Source organism: Athene noctua, chromosome 15, assembly GCF_965140245.1.
Source record: "Athene noctua chromosome 15, bAthNoc1.hap1.1, whole genome shotgun sequence".
Classification (NCBI taxonomy): Eukaryota; Metazoa; Chordata; class Aves; order Strigiformes; family Strigidae; genus Athene; species Athene noctua.
The window spans coordinates 16,465,248-16,484,394 of record NC_134051.1 but is presented as its reverse complement, the minus strand read 5'-3'; the positions used below and the strand labels follow the sequence as shown (position 1 = coordinate 16,484,394).

At 41.8% G+C, this 19,147-nt stretch overlaps 1 protein-coding gene across 2 annotated transcripts; it reads right to left on the bottom strand.

Annotated features, from left to right (window-relative positions):
• Positions 1 to 528: 528 nt before the first annotated feature.
• TMEM114 (transmembrane protein 114) lies at positions 529 to 17,726 on the bottom strand. 2 transcript variants are annotated; one of them, XR_012634595.1, is made up of 6 exons: positions 17,506 to 17,726; positions 16,198 to 16,278; positions 6,860 to 6,997; positions 4,086 to 4,325; positions 1,547 to 1,595; positions 529 to 635 (listed from the first exon to the last, which is right to left on the bottom strand). XR_012634595.1 is itself a non-coding variant. In XM_074919242.1 (4 exons), the coding sequence occupies exons 1-4, from the start codon at positions 17,687 to 17,689 to the stop codon at positions 4,093 to 4,095; spliced, it is 636 nt and encodes a 211-aa protein (XP_074775343.1). In that variant the 5' UTR covers positions 17,690 to 17,726; the 3' UTR covers positions 1,374 to 4,092. The 2 variants fall into 2 exon arrangements, 1 of the variants encoding a protein (XP_074775343.1); XM_074919242.1 differs by lacking the exon at positions 529 to 635 and having other exon boundaries at positions 1,374 to 4,325.
• Positions 17,727 to 19,147: the final 1,421 nt, after the last annotated feature.

Here is a 19,147-nt window from a genome sequence, read left to right as displayed (position 1 = left end):
TCAGCTTGCAATTGCTGGGCCAACACCTGTGCCCACTCAGCAAACAAACTGGGAGTACTGAGGGGGAGTCTCTCTTGAGCATGGTTATACCAGTTCTGGGGACAGTCTGATTCTCTAGTACAAAGCCAGAGCATTTATTCTAACCTTTTCAGTCCCGAGCTGGGTCAATTTAGTCTGTTAAATATGAAAATGTCAGTCAGGAGGCCAAGGGACATGTGTTTTTTACTGATATATCTTGGTTAACTATGAACTGCTTCACTGCAAGGAATTTACAGAATGAACCAGAGAAAAGGATAGTTGTATTCATGAAGTACGCTCAGATTTCTTCAGATTTTGTTTCTCAAATAGTTGAAACCATTGGATTTAAGTTGCAAAACAATGCCAGGCCAGTGATAAATCAGAGGCCGAGATTACCTGAGATCCCAAGGTGTCAATCAAGCTTGGGAAAATCTAAGTCTTTTGGATCCGTCTCCTAGGCCAGTTCCAGTTTTCCGTAAGGGCTTCAGTGGGCAGGCGCTCCGTGTCTTGCTGTGCTCACCTCAGTGGAGAACTTCTGGGCAGGTTCTGGGTCTCCCCTACTGCTCACCGACCAGGAATGGACAGAGCATGTCCTGTTTGGTCTCCAACCTGCCATCCTTTTAAATTTGGAAGAAGGACATTATGAATCACGTGTGTCTGCATAGAGTCAGTCAGGTCTCCTAGCTTTGGATCACTGAGCAACAGACGTATGGAGCTGCTTTAACTGCAGCTGTGTCTGAACCAACAATGTCCCCTCGGACATCAGAGGCGGGTATACAGACACATCCAAGCTGCCCTGCAGGAGCCAGCTCAGGAACAGCACAGACCCAGACTGAATCCTTGTACATCTCCCCTAAACATCTTGTCTATCTGCAGGTTCTTCACCCCCGAGGATTCCTTTGCTCTCCCCTACATCTCTTTGCCATCCCTTGAGGATGCCTTTACATTAGTGATTCGTACTGGCAGTAGCTCTGCGCACTGCCTGCTCAGCACAGTACTGCTCTGCTCAGTACATCTGTTTTTCTTCACTTTAAACGAGGCCAATTACCTATGAGTTTGCAATTCACCAGAAAGTAATGGTAACAGTCAGCGTCCTCCTCTCAGTAACACGTTTTGGGGAAAATACAGCAAAGAACTGGCTATTAAATAAACATTAGTTTCAGTGAGAGGAAGAACCTGATAAGGTCACTTGTATCAAATTACATAAAGTCCTTTCTAGGATGTTTTCTCTTTCTAGCATAATCCTTCAAAACATTCAAGGCTTATTTGACAATTGCAAACCATCTTGTTTTCTTTGTATTCAGAGGGAATTTCAGAGAAATTCAGGGGTTATACAAACATTCAGGAGCAGAAGATACTCTTTATTACCATTGTGCCAGATATTGCAGAAAGACAGAATGAGAAATTCAGGAAAGCTATTGAAATGAAAACTGCTCTAATTCAGTAACAGATTCATTGGCTTTCTAATTAGGTTTGATCACTTGAGTATTTTATATTGCAGCTGCAGAAGTATCTTATAAATACCTACCACATGTGACACAGGCACTTCAAAAGCATCATATAACTGTAGAACAGATCTGCAGAAAAAGTTAAATAAAAATATGTATCTTAGTTCTTCCCTATCTTGATAAATAATCCCCAGCTCTGAGATGTCATTTTATTTAATTTTACAACATTCAGAACCACTGTAAAATAACATCTGTGATAAATATTCAAAAAATAACTCAGATTATATTTTACTGTTACAGCTTACAGTAATGTCTGAGTAACATCACACAAATTGTTTTATAAATAGCTTCACCAGCACCAGCACCAAACCATAGAAATATTACATTTTACATAATTCACTTAAGCACATGGAATTTTGGCTACAAAGGATTTATTTCTTACTCTTGTTATAGAGCTGATTTGGTATGCTTCAACTTGGAAAATAATTCAATTACATAGTCCCAACATGAAAAAATACGTGAAAACCAATGTGGGAGCAGATGAGAATCAGCAGATTGTACTGGCTATTCACAGAAATTCTAGTGCTCAGTCTATTCAGGATTTCTAGCCTTATTTCATTCTGATAACAAGCAAGGTCTGCCAACTAAGGTCTTAGACGGGGATTCAGAAACTCTGGTTTCATGTGACCTTGGGCAGATTTCTGCCTCAGTTCTCCATTCACAGCATGGTAGTAATAATGTTTCCCTCTATCTCCAAAGACTGTAAGCTCTCGGAAGCTCCCTGACACTATTTTTTGTAAAGTAATTGGTAGTGTGGGACTAAGATTAGAGCCGAGCTCAGTAAGAGTAAATGTGCAATCTTTAACACAAGACACAATGATAAAATTGTTCTGATATTTAACAGAGGTAGGTAAATGATGCCCTTTGCACTGCTGGAGAAAGTACAAGGGACTTGCCCAACAACTCAGTGTGCCTTGCTGACACAGCTCCTGAGTCAGAGTCTTCAACTGTAATATGCTGAAGTCCTCCAGAAATACAAGATCTAACAGAAATGTAGTAGAGCTGTTAACACATTCACGTCTTTATTCAAAGCCACAGCAGTCAGGGGAAAATTTCTTCATTAACTTCAGTGGGCACTGAAGTAAATTTTCTGTTAAACCCAGAGGAAAAACTAATAAAGAAAAATTAGATTTCTTGGCACCTAAGATGAAATTCAGGTATTCTGTCTGTTCAGTTTTACTCAGCAGTTTTCAGCACAAGTTAAACATATTCTATCACAAAGCATTTGCACAAATTTCATGAAAAGGAAGCACCATCAAAATTGCTATGCAAAAACTGTGAAAGGCATCAGATACATCTTCTGCACTACAGAATTGAAATGCATCAGATAAATCTTCTGCATTACAGAACTGAAAAAGCAGCTATTAACAACCTGAAAGAGGTAAGTATGTAGCCTGAGCATCTGATAGAGTGGGGCTGGCTACAGTGGCTAGTTAAAACATCTGGAAAAGCAGCTGTATCTTTCTCTTGCACTACACTCACCACTGCACCACACTTCACCATCATAGTCACTACTGTCTGCCAGAGAACTAAAATCAAGTCATTCACAGTATCTATGCCCTATATCTTTTCATTTTAACACAGTACCAAAGCACATTTTTAGAAAATTAGGAAAGAAAACACGATGCCATGTCTCTCCTTAGACATTATATATAGCTGACATGGATTAGGCTTCTGGGCTTCTCTGGTTTCTCAAATCATCCCATTTTTCTGTGTTGTCACAAAGAAATAGTGTGATTGTGGTACAGGAGAGAGGATGGGACTCTTTGGGGAGACATGAGGGAAAGAAAGATCCTACACCGAAAGTGTACGCCACGGTAAAGATTAATTCACCTCACTCAGATATCCTAGCTCTGCCCTAGTGTTGGAATTATCACGGAAGTTCTCCAAACACTCTGAAGTTCTTCCTATTCTGGATCTTTATTTTCTACTTCACCCTGTGCAACAAAACCATAAGTATGCACTATTAACTGAGGATATCTACACCTCACAGTCTCTCCCTGGATTCAGGTGTATAGACATCATCCATTCCTACGGTGCTCCAAGGCAGCAGGAAGGTCACACTGCCTACCACAAAGCAGCCACCTCGGAGCAGCGCCGCTGGTAGAGGCTGCCAGCATGACTGGAATCCCAGGCATCCTTATCAGGAGTCTCAGAGGAGAAACCAAAAGCTAAGCGGACTGTGCATACTGGCCTGCGAGGTACTCCAAGGCACTTTGCTGGAACAGCAGAAAGGAGAAAAGAAAGCAAGAAAACTGCCTTGTTCTAAACAATGAATGGAGATGTCTTATGAGATGCCAGCTGAAATTATTTGGGAAACACTAACACTACAGTGTACTTTCTTCTAAAGTCAGAAGGGATTCCTTATTGACGACACTTGAAATGTTTTACCGATTTATCAGAATCTTTGTGTTTTATAGCTGACTATGAGGGAAAAAGTTTACGGCAGCTGAGAAGATACTCAGTCAGAGCCTTGCCACTTTTATTACCCCTACTGACCAGATGGACCAAGCAATCCCCATTTCTGGGCTCGGCGGGATTCTGTTGTTGCAGTGATACCTGTTGATCATAACGCCTGCTCACGTCGCCGCTTCGCACCCACAGCTCTTGCTGCCAGGAGAAACAAAGCCCCGGTGAGCACTTCTGTGACAAAGGAGACCCAAACTAGTGCCAGCGACCAGCCAAACCTGATGTCAACTTCTACCAGAAGATCCTTCCTCCTCAGGAGGCAGAGAGCTTCTTCGAAGGCAGCAGCTGAATATGCAATATAGACACTGATCCCAGTAAGTGTAACAAGAGCTGAGAAAGAAAAACATATTCAGCTAGTTAGCATTCACCGCAGAAATTAAAAATAATTAATTGGATATCTCTTAGGGCTTCTTTGCCACTCCTTCCTATCTACCCAGGCCAGATTACTGGTTAGCCTCTTTACCTTTGAAATCTAGTTGAGACTGTTTTTTGGGGAAGGCTGAGAGGGAAGTAAAGGGAAGGTTATTTCTGTCCATTGAGTTTAATGTGTTCTCACTGTTAAATACTGAATCAAAATGTATAGGAGCAAGCCTCCTACAATAAATATCTAGCCATATCTTTTACAGATATCTAAGGCATGCACATCTGTTTTTAATGCTGTATTATAACATATATGGGTTAGTCTTTACTGTCACCTCTCACCAAGTCTGGTGGAGCCATGAGTATTTATCACTTCCAAATAATGAGGCCAAAGACATCCTTGGAGCAGACTAAAAATAAATTAATAAAGGCACTCAAACAAGAAGCCAGATGTTTTCAGAATGAAAGGACTGTAGAGAAGCTAGCAAACTTAGAGAATGGCACATCTAGCACAAGTACATGCTACATCCTGGGCCTGGCATCTATGTCACTCAAAGGACGTATGCTAAAGTCATAACTTTACTGGATCAGTGGCAGGAAAGATGCGACAGAAAGGCCCTGCAGCCCAGGGAAAGTAGATACTGGAATACTTGTAGGAGGAGATAATGTCTTATCTAATTCTGAGGGAGAAAAATTTTGGTCTGGCTTTCTGTCAAATCACAGTGTAAGTCTAGATGAGGCTTTATTTTTTCTAGAAAGACAAGTTTGAGTAGAGGCACACCAAGACAGAAGAGTATTGAGTTATCCAACAGTCAAAATTTGTACTCATATTCCTGATTTTAACAATGCTATGACGCCTGTACCTTATTCTAGTCCTCTGCAAGGGTGGGGAAAATATTTACTTTGTACCTTTTGCCAGCAGAAATGGAAATGACTATTTTGATGACATTTTCAACAAGGTATGCCGAGTCCTATTATTCCCCTTAAATGTGGCTGCATTTCAAAAGAATGGGGAAGCATGTAGGATGTCCTGGGATGTGGAACATATCAGCTCCGGTATTTTCAAAAAAACTCAGGCTTCTGGAATTCCATCATAGAGTATTTCTTTCTGTTGAGATAGAACTATCTAATCAATACCAAACTTCACAAACTGTAATATCCTATAAAACCGTGCATGGCTGTTACATAGCTGAAACAGCTGAACAAACTTGCCTGAGGAGGAGGAGGAGGGTCTGGTCTCACACCAGAGGCCACCCTGCAGTCTGTTCATGCTGTCCTGGGAAACAGCACTAGTTGCATCTTCAGAACATATTCAAGCACGCCTCTCCTAATATTGTCTTTGTGTTTCCTTTCCCTCTTTGCAACCCCAAGTGTCTTAGAAAGGCACAGTACTCCACTCCTCAGCAGGATAATCATGCTTTGCACTTCACAGCTTTTCATCTTTCACTTACTATATGGAGTAGTTTTCAAATAGCCTGAGCCTTTTTAGTGAATACAGCTTTCTGATGTTCCAAGGAAATAGTTTTTTGGGTTTTTTTGTTTTTTTTTTTTTTCCCAGAAGAAAAGCATAATAGGGGATGGTTGGTCTTTGTAAGAGCATTTCAGACTAAAAAGGTCATTCAAGACTTTGAGACAGCACCACTTGCTTCCAGCAATCTCTTACCATTCTCTTCTTAGAAACAGGACTGTATGGCCAGGTGATGAGGGCCAAAACTGAGCATCCCCTTCTCTGTTGGGGAGAATTTATTTCAAGTTACATTGTGAAACAGTACTGAAAATCTATTTGGAGAAGAAAATTAAAATGTATTTAAACCCAGTTTTCCTACTTTGACAGAATGTTTTTCTTTTTAATTACTTTCTAAAACACAGAAATATTGGTTACAGCAAAACCAATAGAAAACAAAATGTAAAAGAGTTTTACTAGCTTCAAATTCAAATGTTACACTCCAACTAAAATAACTCCTTGGGGTTACCTTTTGGGACCCACAGTTTGGGGACACCACTCTAGTTCAAAACTAACAATGAAGCTAACCCAGGGACGCTTAGCAAAACCCTTTTCAGGAACTCAATGCAAATGCCTTTGAAAAAATGTCAGTTTTATTAGTATTTTTAAAATCTCTGCAAGGCTATTGAACCCTATGCTTTACTAATTCCAGAGTCACTTCTCCATTATTTCATTACCCAGTCTGTAAAGAATTTGGGCACTGTGCTGAGAAGGTATTAAATCTTTTGTGTTAATGGCAGAGCAAACACACTGTGTTCAAAGTGTGACTCACTCCCCAAGGATGTATGGTTGTGTGTGATTATCTGTCTTTCCTGACTCTAAGTGGCAATTTTCTATTCCAGAATTCTGTCAGGATGAGCAGACACCAAGTGAATGAACATCAGCATTATTCTGAAAGCAAACTCTTGCTTAGCTTTTTTTCCCTGGAAGACAGTGTGATGTTTCCCAGATATAATCTCTTATTATTTAAAACAGTTAAGATGGGAGTTTGATAGAGTACCTCCAAAAAGAAAAAGCAGTCCTGTCATTAGAAGCAGTAGGTAGGCCCTGGCAAGAACACTGATGAATCCAGTCATTCCTCCAAAAATCATCAATATCAGGCTGAGAGGCATCAGGATGACAAATGTTCCATGCATGTCTGAAGAAAAATTAAGAATGTTAATATTTTATAATTTCATTATGGTGTCATTGGATGTACTAACAATTATAGTGTACAGAGCCCCTGATCAGGATCAAAACCTTATTCTGTGCTGCACAAACAAGGAGTTGGATTTTCAGGCAGGACAAATATATGGTATGGAGAAAAAGGTAACGTACAGAGAAAGCCCTTGACAGGATCACAGCTTGTGTTTCAGTTACCACAAATATAAAGGATATGTCTACCTGGATATCCTTGAGCAATTAAACTGCTCTCAGATATTAAGCCTAGCTGGATACCAGGTGATGCACGGCAAATCAGGTAGTCACTGACAACCTCAGTAAAAACTAGCCCTAGTTATCGGAATCATACAGACCACAGAGAGAAGCATTGTTCTATTTGGGTGGTGAGATCCAGCAGATGCTTTGGTTAAATGTTTTCTGTCACATGTCCTCTGCTGAACTGATCTAGCAAATTGCTGACCTTTTCCTTTGCTGCAGCCAACCATCAGCTAGAGGTAAATTTTCCCATCCAGCTCTGATTCTGTCTGTCACCGTTTTCTACAGCAGCTTCACAAAGTACATCAACTGGTTGCTTCCTTCCATGCTAAATGTTTTACATTGGTCTTTCTTGATCCCTATAACATTTTAATGGCTGTGTAAACAGAGGGTTGCTATGTATTTTTTCATACCACACTGTTTTTTCCATCATAAACCATCTTTGTGTCATTGTTCCCTCTCACGCAATCTACCCACAACCTTCAACCCGACCTTTACTAGAATAACCAAAAAAAAAGTAATTCCAGCTTCCACTATCAATTTATTTCATACCAGAGTGAAGTGCAGAGTTACTGAGAAAGGAAAACTTAATATCCATTTTCTGAAGGGCTCTAGGCTTCAGTGTCTCATTTAATTTCACTGAGGAACAACAATGCACCGTTAGTTGGTGCCCAAGAAAAAGGAGTCAGTTAAGAGATCGGTTTGCGTGTGGTCAGATGATCATTTTTTTAAGTCACTGTAACTGCCCACTGAATTGGAGGTATTCCACCTGCTACTGGCTGAGGATCCAGTTTATCCTTTTCAGTATCATTGTAAAGATACGACACAATCATGGACGTATCTCTGTTCAGCTCTAGAACCTTGGAGTTAGGAAGAGTCTGCATGGGATCCAGGAAGACACTGTTAATTTCTTTACTTGAGTGGAACGTGGTTTCAAGACATAATTATTTGTTTTGTGTAGTACAGAACATGCTCACAAGGCAAATGACAAACTTTTGGGAGGTGGCTCAATTGTTCTTCCATTTCTGTTTCTTTACACTGGTATTATATTCTCATATTTAGTCCCACACATGCCCACATCAGGATCAGCAGGAATTCAGCATTCTGCATTGAAGGGAGCACTTTCTCTCCTTGCTTCTAAACCTGAGGATACTCCCTAGGCTTTCCTTCAGCAAAACTGGCCACGGCTGCCGTTGCTGGCTAAGAAACCCAGACATATAGCAGTTCTCAGATGCTAACAGTCAAATCAGTCTTCAGCTTACTGCATATAAACCAGTATGTCAAAACTGTTTGCAAATCTTAGTTGAATACCAAGAGGAGAAATAGCCATGCAACTCAGTTGAGGAGTTTTATATAGTTAGAAGTGGTTGTCAGGGATGTGATGCAACATGATGTGACAGAATAGATATTTGGCACACAATTTAGCTCCTATATTCTACAGAGGCAGCAGGAACAGGCTAGTCTTCTGCCCCATTTGTGCTTCCTGAGGGTATTAGGCCTGATTTGTATTCTCCACCATTTTGATATCCATGTGTCCTCTTAGATCTGGTCTTGCATGTAAGAGGTGAAAAGGCCTTGGCGGGGGGATAAAATCTGATGCCATTAACATTTTAAAAGTAAGAATGTAAGAATGGTGCAACTCTGCCCTCGGACCCAGCTTTGCTGGGAGGGAAGAATCATAAACATGTTCATCATTGAGCCTGTGCTTTGCGATTTTCCAGGTGTCATTCACCAGTCCAAGTTGCTGCTAACAAACTATACCTCAGGACTGCAGCACTGACAGCTGCTATTTCTGTGACTTTCCTTTTCATGGTGTGATTTCAGCTACTGCAGCTAGGACTGTAACCTTACCCAGGACAAGTGCAGGTGAAGAAGATAAGGCTCTGAATGTAACCTTTCCAAGCTCAAGGAAAACAAATCCATACCAGAGTATTCTCCTGGGGAGTGTCATAGATTATATTAATGAACTGTGCCAGTTGCATGCAATATCAGAATAACTCTGATTTTCGTGCCATCTTCAGTGAAAATACAGGTTTTAGGGACATCTCAGCCAAACCCCACAAATTCCACTGTGACAGAGCCTTACTCTTCCTACACACAGCTGGGATCACACTTCTCATCAATCACCCGCAGCTTTTCAAAAATCAAATATTTAATGGACTGTATTTGGTTAAACATTACTTTTATCACCTCCAGTATTCTAGTCCAATACCTAATACCCATTTGTCCTTCTATGAAATCTGCAACTGCCTGGGAAACTTATTCTAAAATGCTGCCATGGAAACCACCCAGGAATCTGAATTTGTGCTGTCTGGCCTATGAGATTATGCCATTATACTCCTTGATTAGAGGGACAGAATTAGTTTATAGAAGGACATGACTTAAAATATCTTTCTGTGGTTTTGTCTTCAGTAGTCATCTGTGAAAGAACTTAAAACATTATTATTACAGTCATTGTAATGTTTTATAGGTTGTAGATTACCTATCTATAAATTATGTATTATAATATAACTCTTCATTTTGATGAAATTAATCTAGTATTAAAAAAAAACCAAGAACCTAAGCATTTTGTTCAAGAGGTATGTGCACCTTCCTGTAAAACAGAATTGAGTTTCCCACACCTAATTCTCAACACCCAAGTTCCCTGTCAATCCAATATGAAAGACCCAACAGTTTAATCTTGAAAATACTGAAACAAGCTGACGAACATTTAAAAAAAACCACCCCTTTTTTTGTAGAAAAACATACTTTAATTGCTTGATCTGAGTTAATGAAGTTTTACACCAGCTAGACAATGCTGGTTTACTAGAGGACTGACCAAATATTTGTAAGAATGACACCTGCACTGTGTGTCCAGATCTGTGAATCTGGCAGACACTTCTACACTACCACCCAACACAGTTGTTGATGAGTTGTTTGTAACACAAATCCATGAAATGAACTAGAAAAAAATGAATGGTTTCAAAAGTACCCAACTGCAGGTCTAACAGCCTTGTCAATCATTTCCTGTTAACATGCTGGAGCTTAATTGTTTCAAACAAACTTTGGATTCATTTGAACAGCTTATAATAGCAAATAAGTCTCTAGAAATCTGTAATAGTCACCTCATCAGAAATACTCCAAATGGCAGCAGCTCACAAGAGCTTAATTAAGGATCTGTTTATCTTCCCCAGCAGTAACTAAATAGCCAGTTAGAAAGAGAAAAGCCTCTAGCTGAATCAGAATGCTGGCAGTCACTAAAACCAGTGGGGCCGCTCTGGAAGGCTACTTGGCAAAGCCAGGAACAAACTGTACTCAGAAAGACTGACCTGCTTGCAAGGAAGGGAAACAACAGAAAAGAACTGCTGTCGTTGGCTAAACGTGAGACTTCTGGGCTTGAACCCCAGGGACATGAAGGCCTGGCTTCCCTCCTGCTCAGTAGAAAAAAGATGATGGTGGAGGAGAGCTCACAGGATTAGATTATCCCAGGATAAACAGCTGAGCTCTGGACTTTGTGTTACATGTTTTGGCTTTGTGCTCTTCTCATGCAACAAGTCTCTGAGCTAAACTGGGAGACAAACTGCAGAGAGTAGAAATAAAATGATGCTAGACGTGGTACAGGTCGGCACTGATGAAAACCTTCAATCCTAGGAATGGATGGAATGATAAACGTAAGCAATGCACTGTGGATCACATCCCAGCGCTACGATACCAATGAATTTGAAAATGAGAACGTTCATCAGAAGTTGTCACTCACTAGGTCTCAGCTGCAATGATGCTAAAGTTATCTCGAATTTCTGTATGCATTTATTGTAATATCCTCTGTAAGTACTGAAGCAAATGTCCACTGGAACCTCTGCACTGTGCTGTTGCTCAGAAACACAGCAGGTCTGTTTAGGTGTACACCTACTGTATCAATTAAGTTAGAATTTCTACGTACATCATTTGGGTCTTATTTCATTTGGCCTCTGGCCAGGTATTCCTGCACCAGCTGTTTCCTTCTGATAACTTAAATCTAAAAGGAAAAACTGTGAAGAACTGTAAAACCCTCAGGAAAAAAAAAAAAAAAATGTAACGGCAGCCAAAGAATAAGGCATTCTGGGATTATAACATTATAATCATGTAACTCAGTAAAAATTAAGCAGGTGCATTAAGAGTGGGGTGAAGTGTGAGAGCTGCTGCTTAGTGCCTGTTACAGGGTCCACATGCTGTAAAGAAATCCAGTCTAGTTTAACAGTACTATTAAACTAATTTTTGTGAGCAAGAAACCAAAGCATCTGTTATGTTATAACTGAGGTATCAGTAACTGCCCCTATTGCAAAGATTGTTTCCCTGCAGGAAGCACTAACATGCCTGCAGCCTCATGGTTCCAGTCACACTGATATCTAAAAAGAAAATATAAAAATACTCTGGGGAGAATAATTTAAGCAGTTGTGCATGGGCAGCTGCACACTCCAGTCCTGGTTTTATAACAATAAAGACATTTTCTTCCAGCCATATATAAGTGAAAACCACATCTTCTGGATGGCTCAGGAATAGAGGAGAGCACTAAAAAGTTACTTGCAACAGGAAGTCAACCACTGGCCATGCTGTTCATGTCACTAACAAAACAATCAGGATTGTCAGAGGCTTAATCATACCTTGTAGGTACCTTATGCAGTTGGTTTGTGTCAGGGGCACACCAAGCAGCCATTAAAAAATAACAGTAGTTCCTCTCACATTGTTTTTCATAACACTAACCCCAGCTCTGCAGTGTAGATGGAATCCTGTACCAGCCTGGGGTGCAAAACTAAGATTCCAGAGAAATTATCTGGTTTGTAATTTTGCATGTTTTCATCTTTGGACCAAAATGGCATCTTACATTTTGTCCACGTAACATGTTATAGATGTTGCTTTGATGTGCCAAAAGGGGAAGGAAAAAAAAAAAAAAAAAAAAAAAGTGCTTTGTGGCAATTTGGTTTTAAACTGTAAGAAGAGGGGGAGAAGTCAGACCAAAGTTCTCCACATTTTAACAAATTTCACCATGCTTTGAAAAAAACCTTAGGCACAGCTTTCTAGGATCAGCAAATCATACAGCACTGAGTTCAGAAGAATGCAGATGGAAGTAATTTTTATGTTACCAAGCAGAGGTCATCATCAGGCTGTAACTTAAGACACATAGGAACAGGTTACTTGAGTTTCCAAAAAGTCAAGCTGGCAGAAGAGTTTTGACAGGACACATTAGTCTCCAGCAAACACATTACTGCCTTCTTTTGACAGCTCATCTGTCCTGCAAGAGGTACTTAAACCGAGTCCAGAGTACAAACTGATTTTGCTAAGAAATATTTACAAAATTGTTAATTTTGAAACGATCACACCTGGTGCTTCTTTACCTAAATCTATACTGGTATTTACTAATTATTAACAATACAGACTTTGGTAACTGAAAAATATTTCTATTACAAGAATGCCAAAAAGTAACATTTCCCCAGTGTAACAATGGTTTTTGGAGGGTTTTTCAGAAAGAAATTATTTTACAGAGCTGCAACTCTTCGGGAAAAATTTTCAGTCAACTAAATACAGCCATTCCTTCTATGCATCAACTTCCCTCTCTGTATGTGACCCTCGGTATTTTGATGTGATTTTGAATGTTTCTGCTGCTGCAAAATGGCAAAGCTGCTCAGAACTCCTGATGCAGCTTCCTTTGAAGTCAAAGGGACATCCTTCTTTTACCATTTTACTGAGAGATGGATTCAGCTCATCATGGAAAAAAAAAAAGTTGTGCCTTCTGCTTGTCTCCTATAGCTGGCACAGGAGAATGCATGGCAAGACGAGATTTCTGGGGTGTCTTTGCTGACAGATTTCAGCTTTAAAGCCGACTTTCAGAGGACTAGCTTTAATCCTAGTGGTCATCAATAACTGTCTAAATTGTGAAAAGTGACACTTTCTTTTTAATCCTGTATGGGACAGAGGAAAATGTACATCTCTAGTAAAAAGCTTTTTTTTTTAAAATGCAGAAATTTCAGAAAAGCTAGTGGTAGGTAGTCTATATTTCTTTAGGCAGTGGCTGACGTTTTAAACAAATATATAACCATGCCATAATGTGATATGTGGTAGGAAAATATGTCATATGTTGTGGGTTTGAGGGAGAGAGAGGGTATATGCCATATGTTCAGCTGGAGGGAGTGGTAAGAAAAGAAATGGAAGCTTAATGTACAGGAGAAGGCATCCTTGTGTCTAATCCATTAGAGAAATTGCTCTAGAGTACTCCCGTGATGTGAAATACATCATACTCTCAGGCTTAACAAGACCTAGGTTGATTGCCTGAGTAATATTGCTGGTAGCACAGAACTTTAATTTGTACACCCAACGCTTTTAATTTGCCAGGAGCTTTATTTGAAGGACACAATAAGCCTAAAAGGAACCTGCTGGGGATGAAGAGGAGAGAGACTGGAAATGCAGAGGGAGGGAACGTGAAGCCTTTTCATTCTCTACTGAAGGCTTCTGTTTCCACTAAGACCCAGCTCTCTGCACTCAGGTATAGACTTTCTCACATCTTTTGGGCACTTGTGTCTAGCTAGACATGCCAGGACGAGTATGGGACCTCTGAAGAATGGGGGACGGGATTCCCAATCTGTTACTTAAGTGCCTAGATTAGGACACAGCCCTTCGAAATCTTTTTAGGAAAAATTGGCAAGAAATATGTTTGATGTTGCCAGAGCTTCTGAAATTCAGTCTGCCCATCAGACAGTGAGAAATACAGGTGTACAGCTAGACAGAATGAGATTAATTCCATATGAATGTGCCTCACGCAGACACCTGCACAGGCACACGCAGAGAAAAGAATAATTTTTTGAAGTAACTGATTAAAGCTGTGCAATTAGCACAGTTGTTTGCCCCATATAGCAACACATGAACAAATTACTGTAACCACACTGGAATCTACAATCCCAGAATTTTCCTCTAAAATTCTGGTTAAAATGTGTTGTAGATGAAGATGAAGGTTTGCCCTGATCTGTCTAAATATGATTCAGTGACGACAGTCAGAAAATATTTAAGACAGAAGTGCAAGGCTGAAGTAGAAGGTAATATACCAATATTTAACAAACCTAGATGTCACTTAGAAATATCTGTATTTCCTAGAACTAAGACGTACCGACATGGCAGTTCCTATGTTCAGCTTCTGTTGCTGTAGGTCTGTCGCCTCACCACACAGAAACTGCATTGAAGCTGAACATATAAAATATCAAAAACTTCACTCTGTAAGACATTCTAATCAAACCTAGTAGGTTCTTTCAATGGAAGTGTCTTTGATTTCTTACCTCATCATTTTTAGGCAGACTATGCTGGCTTATAATAAAATCTGCAAGTGTCTTGCAGACCTGAAGGAACCTAAAAATAGTACCTGATATGAGTGAGAGAGAAAAAATTTCTCTGAGGCTCTGAAGAGTCTGTAAACATAGTTATGAACCCAATTTTTACTCATATTTTACTCATATGCACTGTTTTCTTACACTTCGTGTCTCCCAAAGAGCTGTCCTTTGTTTCCAAGCCAACATCATTTCTATAATCAAGAGCTCTGTATAATCTCTGCTTTTGTTTTTGCAGAATTCAGCTTTATTGAAGAGCTGTAAACTGAAATCTCCTCACCTGAGAAAAATTACGGAGGTATCTTTTGCAAATATGAACACAACTTTCGAAATGCTAATAATTTTATTCTGAAATTTTAGATTACCCCCAACATAAATGGTTGAGGTGCCCACACTTCAAAGTGGGATCAGTCTCGTTAGGTTCAATTAACTTTGAACCCTCGAAGGCAAAGTGATCCAGCAGACAATCATTTTCACTGAACATTTTCACAGTTTTCAGCAACATCAAGCAGCTAAGGTCCTTTGTCTGAAGCAAGGAAGATTAATGAAATGGCATCTTTCAATCTGAAAGCACGGAGACAATCTGTACTGTTAGTCTTGAACCTGCCAAGATGTTTATACTGCTGGTTTATAGCCCTGGGATCTTATTCCTACTTTAACTTTCCAGTTACTGTTGCGACACAGCTACATTACCACTAGCCCCTCGCAGGCTTACTTCACCGTATTTGCTGCACTTTCAGCTGTATCATGAGATGCTGCTCCAAGAGACTAAAGACACTCCAAGCCTCTCTGAAGGACTGCTCAGGGAAATGGCCAGTTTTGAGGGAAAGAGTACCATTTTAAGACACAGAAAAAACGCATATATTCTGCTTGCAAGGGTAAAGCAGACAGTCAAGAGAGGTAGGCAGATAAAAAATTTTTTAAAAGCAAGCTCATATACAAGCATTTATGAATGAAGCATTGTGCAGAATATGATGCAAAGAAGATAAATCACCTTCAAGGGGAAGCCTAAAAGTATTTGAAAATGTTTGGTTTGGACCTGCTGAAAACATTCTGACATTGACAAATGAATCTAAAGAAAAAGAAGGAAACATCAACCAACACAGCTAGAAACTTAATCTTTTTGAACATTACATTCTTCAAAGACTTTGAACACTGGTTTTAGTCATTATTTTCCTAAATTCCCACATACTTAAGGTTTTTTTCAGTGCAAGAAATCCCACTGAAAAGGTAGACAAGTAGGTGTCTTAGTTTAAGATTAGTTTAAATGTGTGCTTAGCATTTTCAGTGATCAAACTCTTTTGAGGGGATTTTGAACATTTTTACCTTTTAACAACTGTGTACCTTCCTCAGCCGTTCCAGGCAGAAACATCTTGCTCCTATGGAAGAAACTAGCTGAACTTGACATCAAACAGACGGTTATTTCAACAGTAATCCCAATTAAAGACCACATGCAGTGACAAATATTGCACAGAAGCAGAGTCAAAACACTATCTCAGAGCTCCCCTTCTGAATCAGAAATGGGACCTTGGAAGTGGCCAAGGAGGGTGGGAAGGGTGGACGGAAGTACAGAAATAACAGAAAAGTTACTCACACAAAAGCTGTCTGTGTGAATCGGTGATGTTTGCATTCTCGTGCCAGAAGGGGTTTATCAAAGGGTAACACTCGCTCCTCGCTAACAGAGAAAGGAAAAAACAAGGAGAAAAAGTTACGCTATAGTATCTTATTATAATATATCCTCTTTTTTTGTGTGTGTGTTTGTGTGCATATAATTCATATAACATTATCTGCTTTTAAAACAGTCATTCCTGGGAAGGGAAGGGAAGGGAAGGGAAGGGAAGGGAAGGGAAGGGAAGGGAAGGGAAGGGAAGGGAAGGGAAGGGAAGGGAAGGGAAGGGAAGGGAAGGGAAGGGAAGGGAAGGGAAGGGAAGGGAAGGGAAGGGAAGGGAAGGGAAGGGAAGGGGGGGATTTTCAGCACTTCAGACCATTTTCAGTGGCCAAGATCTGCTCCCATGGGCCTGTCCACTGAAGTCAAGAGGGGAAACAGCTGCTTCTTTCAGTGAGGCTCAGGGTACAGCAAAGGGGAGAATTCCTCTAACCTGCTCCTTCTCCCCTGCTCCACTGCAAGTAACATCCTTTCTTGCCTATGATGAACAATCCTGACTCCTTATTTTTAACGGTGGAATCAAAACCAAAAGTAATATACCTGGCACACAAATTAAACTAAATGGGGAAACCCCTATTATATCCACAGAGGGGTTATGGATCTTTCATTAAAATCCAGAACTGTGAAATACCAAGCAAGACCAAACGCAGCACAACTACTGGGTGAACCTGGTGAGTCTTTAGTCACTTACCTGTAGTTAGTATGTAGTATGTTAGTATGTAGTAGTTAGTACGGGATTGAGTCGATTTTATTTGTATTTTTTATAGAAGATATACATTGCAAGCCAATACTTTTTCTATTCACATCATTTGTAGTGATATTACGTATGTATCTAAACTATATCTCGTTTAATGTTATAGTTATATTCTTTATGATATTATTTATCATTTTGACGGCTTTAGCCCAGAACTTTCGCCCCTTAATTCCCCCTGAGTCAAATGAAAAGACATGTCTTTCCTTCCAAATAGTTAACGTTTATTAAATTATTTTGCGTTCAAAGCGAATGCAAAACGCGGCTCCGGGAGCGGACGGTTCGCCGTCCCCGCGCCCCCCCGGCGAGCCCCGCCGCTGCCCGGCCCGCTCCGGCGGGGCCCAGCGCCGCCGTTCCCGAGGCCCCGAGCCGGGGAAAGGAGCCGCCGCGCCCGCCGCCCCCCCCCCCCCCCCGGCGCTTGGCCCCGGCGCGGAGCGGACACGCGTGGGGCGGGCGGGAGCGGCGCTGCCCGGCGGGACACTCACCGCGGCAGGTCCGCCACAGCCCCGAGTGCGAGCTCAGCGCGTCCGTGCCGTTGCGGGACGTCTCCAGCTTGGAGGCATCGATGATGTACCAGAAGTCCGTGGTGATGCCCACCACGAGGAAGACGAAGCTCGAAACTCCCACCAGGGCCAGGACGAGGGCGAGGGCGCCGAGATTAACCCTCATCCCGCCGCCCCGCCTCAGGCCGCCGCCGCGCCGCGCCTCGCCGGGCCGGGCCGGGCCAGCGGCGCCCGCCGCAGGTTGCCCGCCTCGAGCCCCGCCCCGCCCGCCGCTCCGCTCTCGGCCTCCCCCCGCTCCTCGCCCGCCGCCACACCGCGGCACCGCCCGCTTCGCCCGCCCGGCCCGGCAGCCCCGGCCGCCCCTCTCTGCCTCCCCGGCGGGCTGTGGGCCGCCAGTGGCGGGTAGGGCAGCGCTCGAAGGCGAAGCTGCCGTCCTGGAAGGGGGCCCCTGTCAGGGCGTACGGGGAGGGGACACCCGGTAGCGCGGGCACCCGTGAAACTCCCGGCTGGGCTCCCCCAGACGGACAAACGCTCCCTTATTCCAACCACCGCCGCCCTTGGGAGGGGGCGAGCGGAAGCCGAGATCTGGCGAGCAGTGACAGTGCGGGTGTTCCTACAGCCTTTCTGTTGCCTGTATTTACGAGAGATTTCCTCTTGCTCTTCGCTTTCCAGGTGCCGACCTCCAGAGGTGAGATTTATCCTAATTTGAACGGTGGTGTGAGAGAAGGCAGCAGCGTGGCAACTGCTGCCCGATGCAGTCATGTCTGTACCCTGCTCAGGATCATTTTCCTGCCAGGGTATCACTGATGGAGGCAAGGACACAAGCAGTGCACCCTCCTCCGAAAACTTGAGGACAGTGACATAGTTTCCAAGGGCACATGTATTGATGTGTGAGCCCCCGACCCACGCTTCACCCAGCGTCCTGAAACCTGTAGGATGACAAGGTAAAGTGGAGTAACACAACCTTGGTTTTAAATCTGCAGAGCGTTTGCTGTGGAGTTTTACTGCATCACTTCACTGGCATAAAGATACAGTGCAGGTAGGGTCAACAGGGCATCTTTTCTTACTTCTAAGTCACTTAAGGCCTTCCAGGGAATTGCTAAGTAACTCCCAGTCATTAAAAACATCATTCTCATTAATTTTCTGGCATGGACACAGGACAGAATGTGTGACATCATTACCCATCCATGGCAACAAGCTGTCATGAACCAGTAGGGTTTCGACAGTAGGATCAGTTAAAAGGAAAATGTTCTGAGTGGTTTAAACACAGTAATCATCAGCACTACAGACACATTTTGCTCTGCAACAGTACCAAAAGGTGTATATTGCTGGGACTGTAATAGTCCTTCCATTCAGAAATACATTGCTAAGCTGCTAGAGAGTTATTATGAGCTTTTGCCATCTCTTAAATCTCCAGGTTCTACTTTTAATATATGAAAGTGCCTGTGTAGTTTTACAAACTAAGCAGGTGTTACCTCATTGCAATTGTGATGGTTGGGTGATAGAAGCCCTACAAGGTTTATGAAGCAAGATGAAATGTTTTGTTACACTAACTGATGCAGTAAGAAAAAACTAATGAGCTTTGGGGCATGAGTCTGAACTGGGACCCCAAGCTTGACTGGTT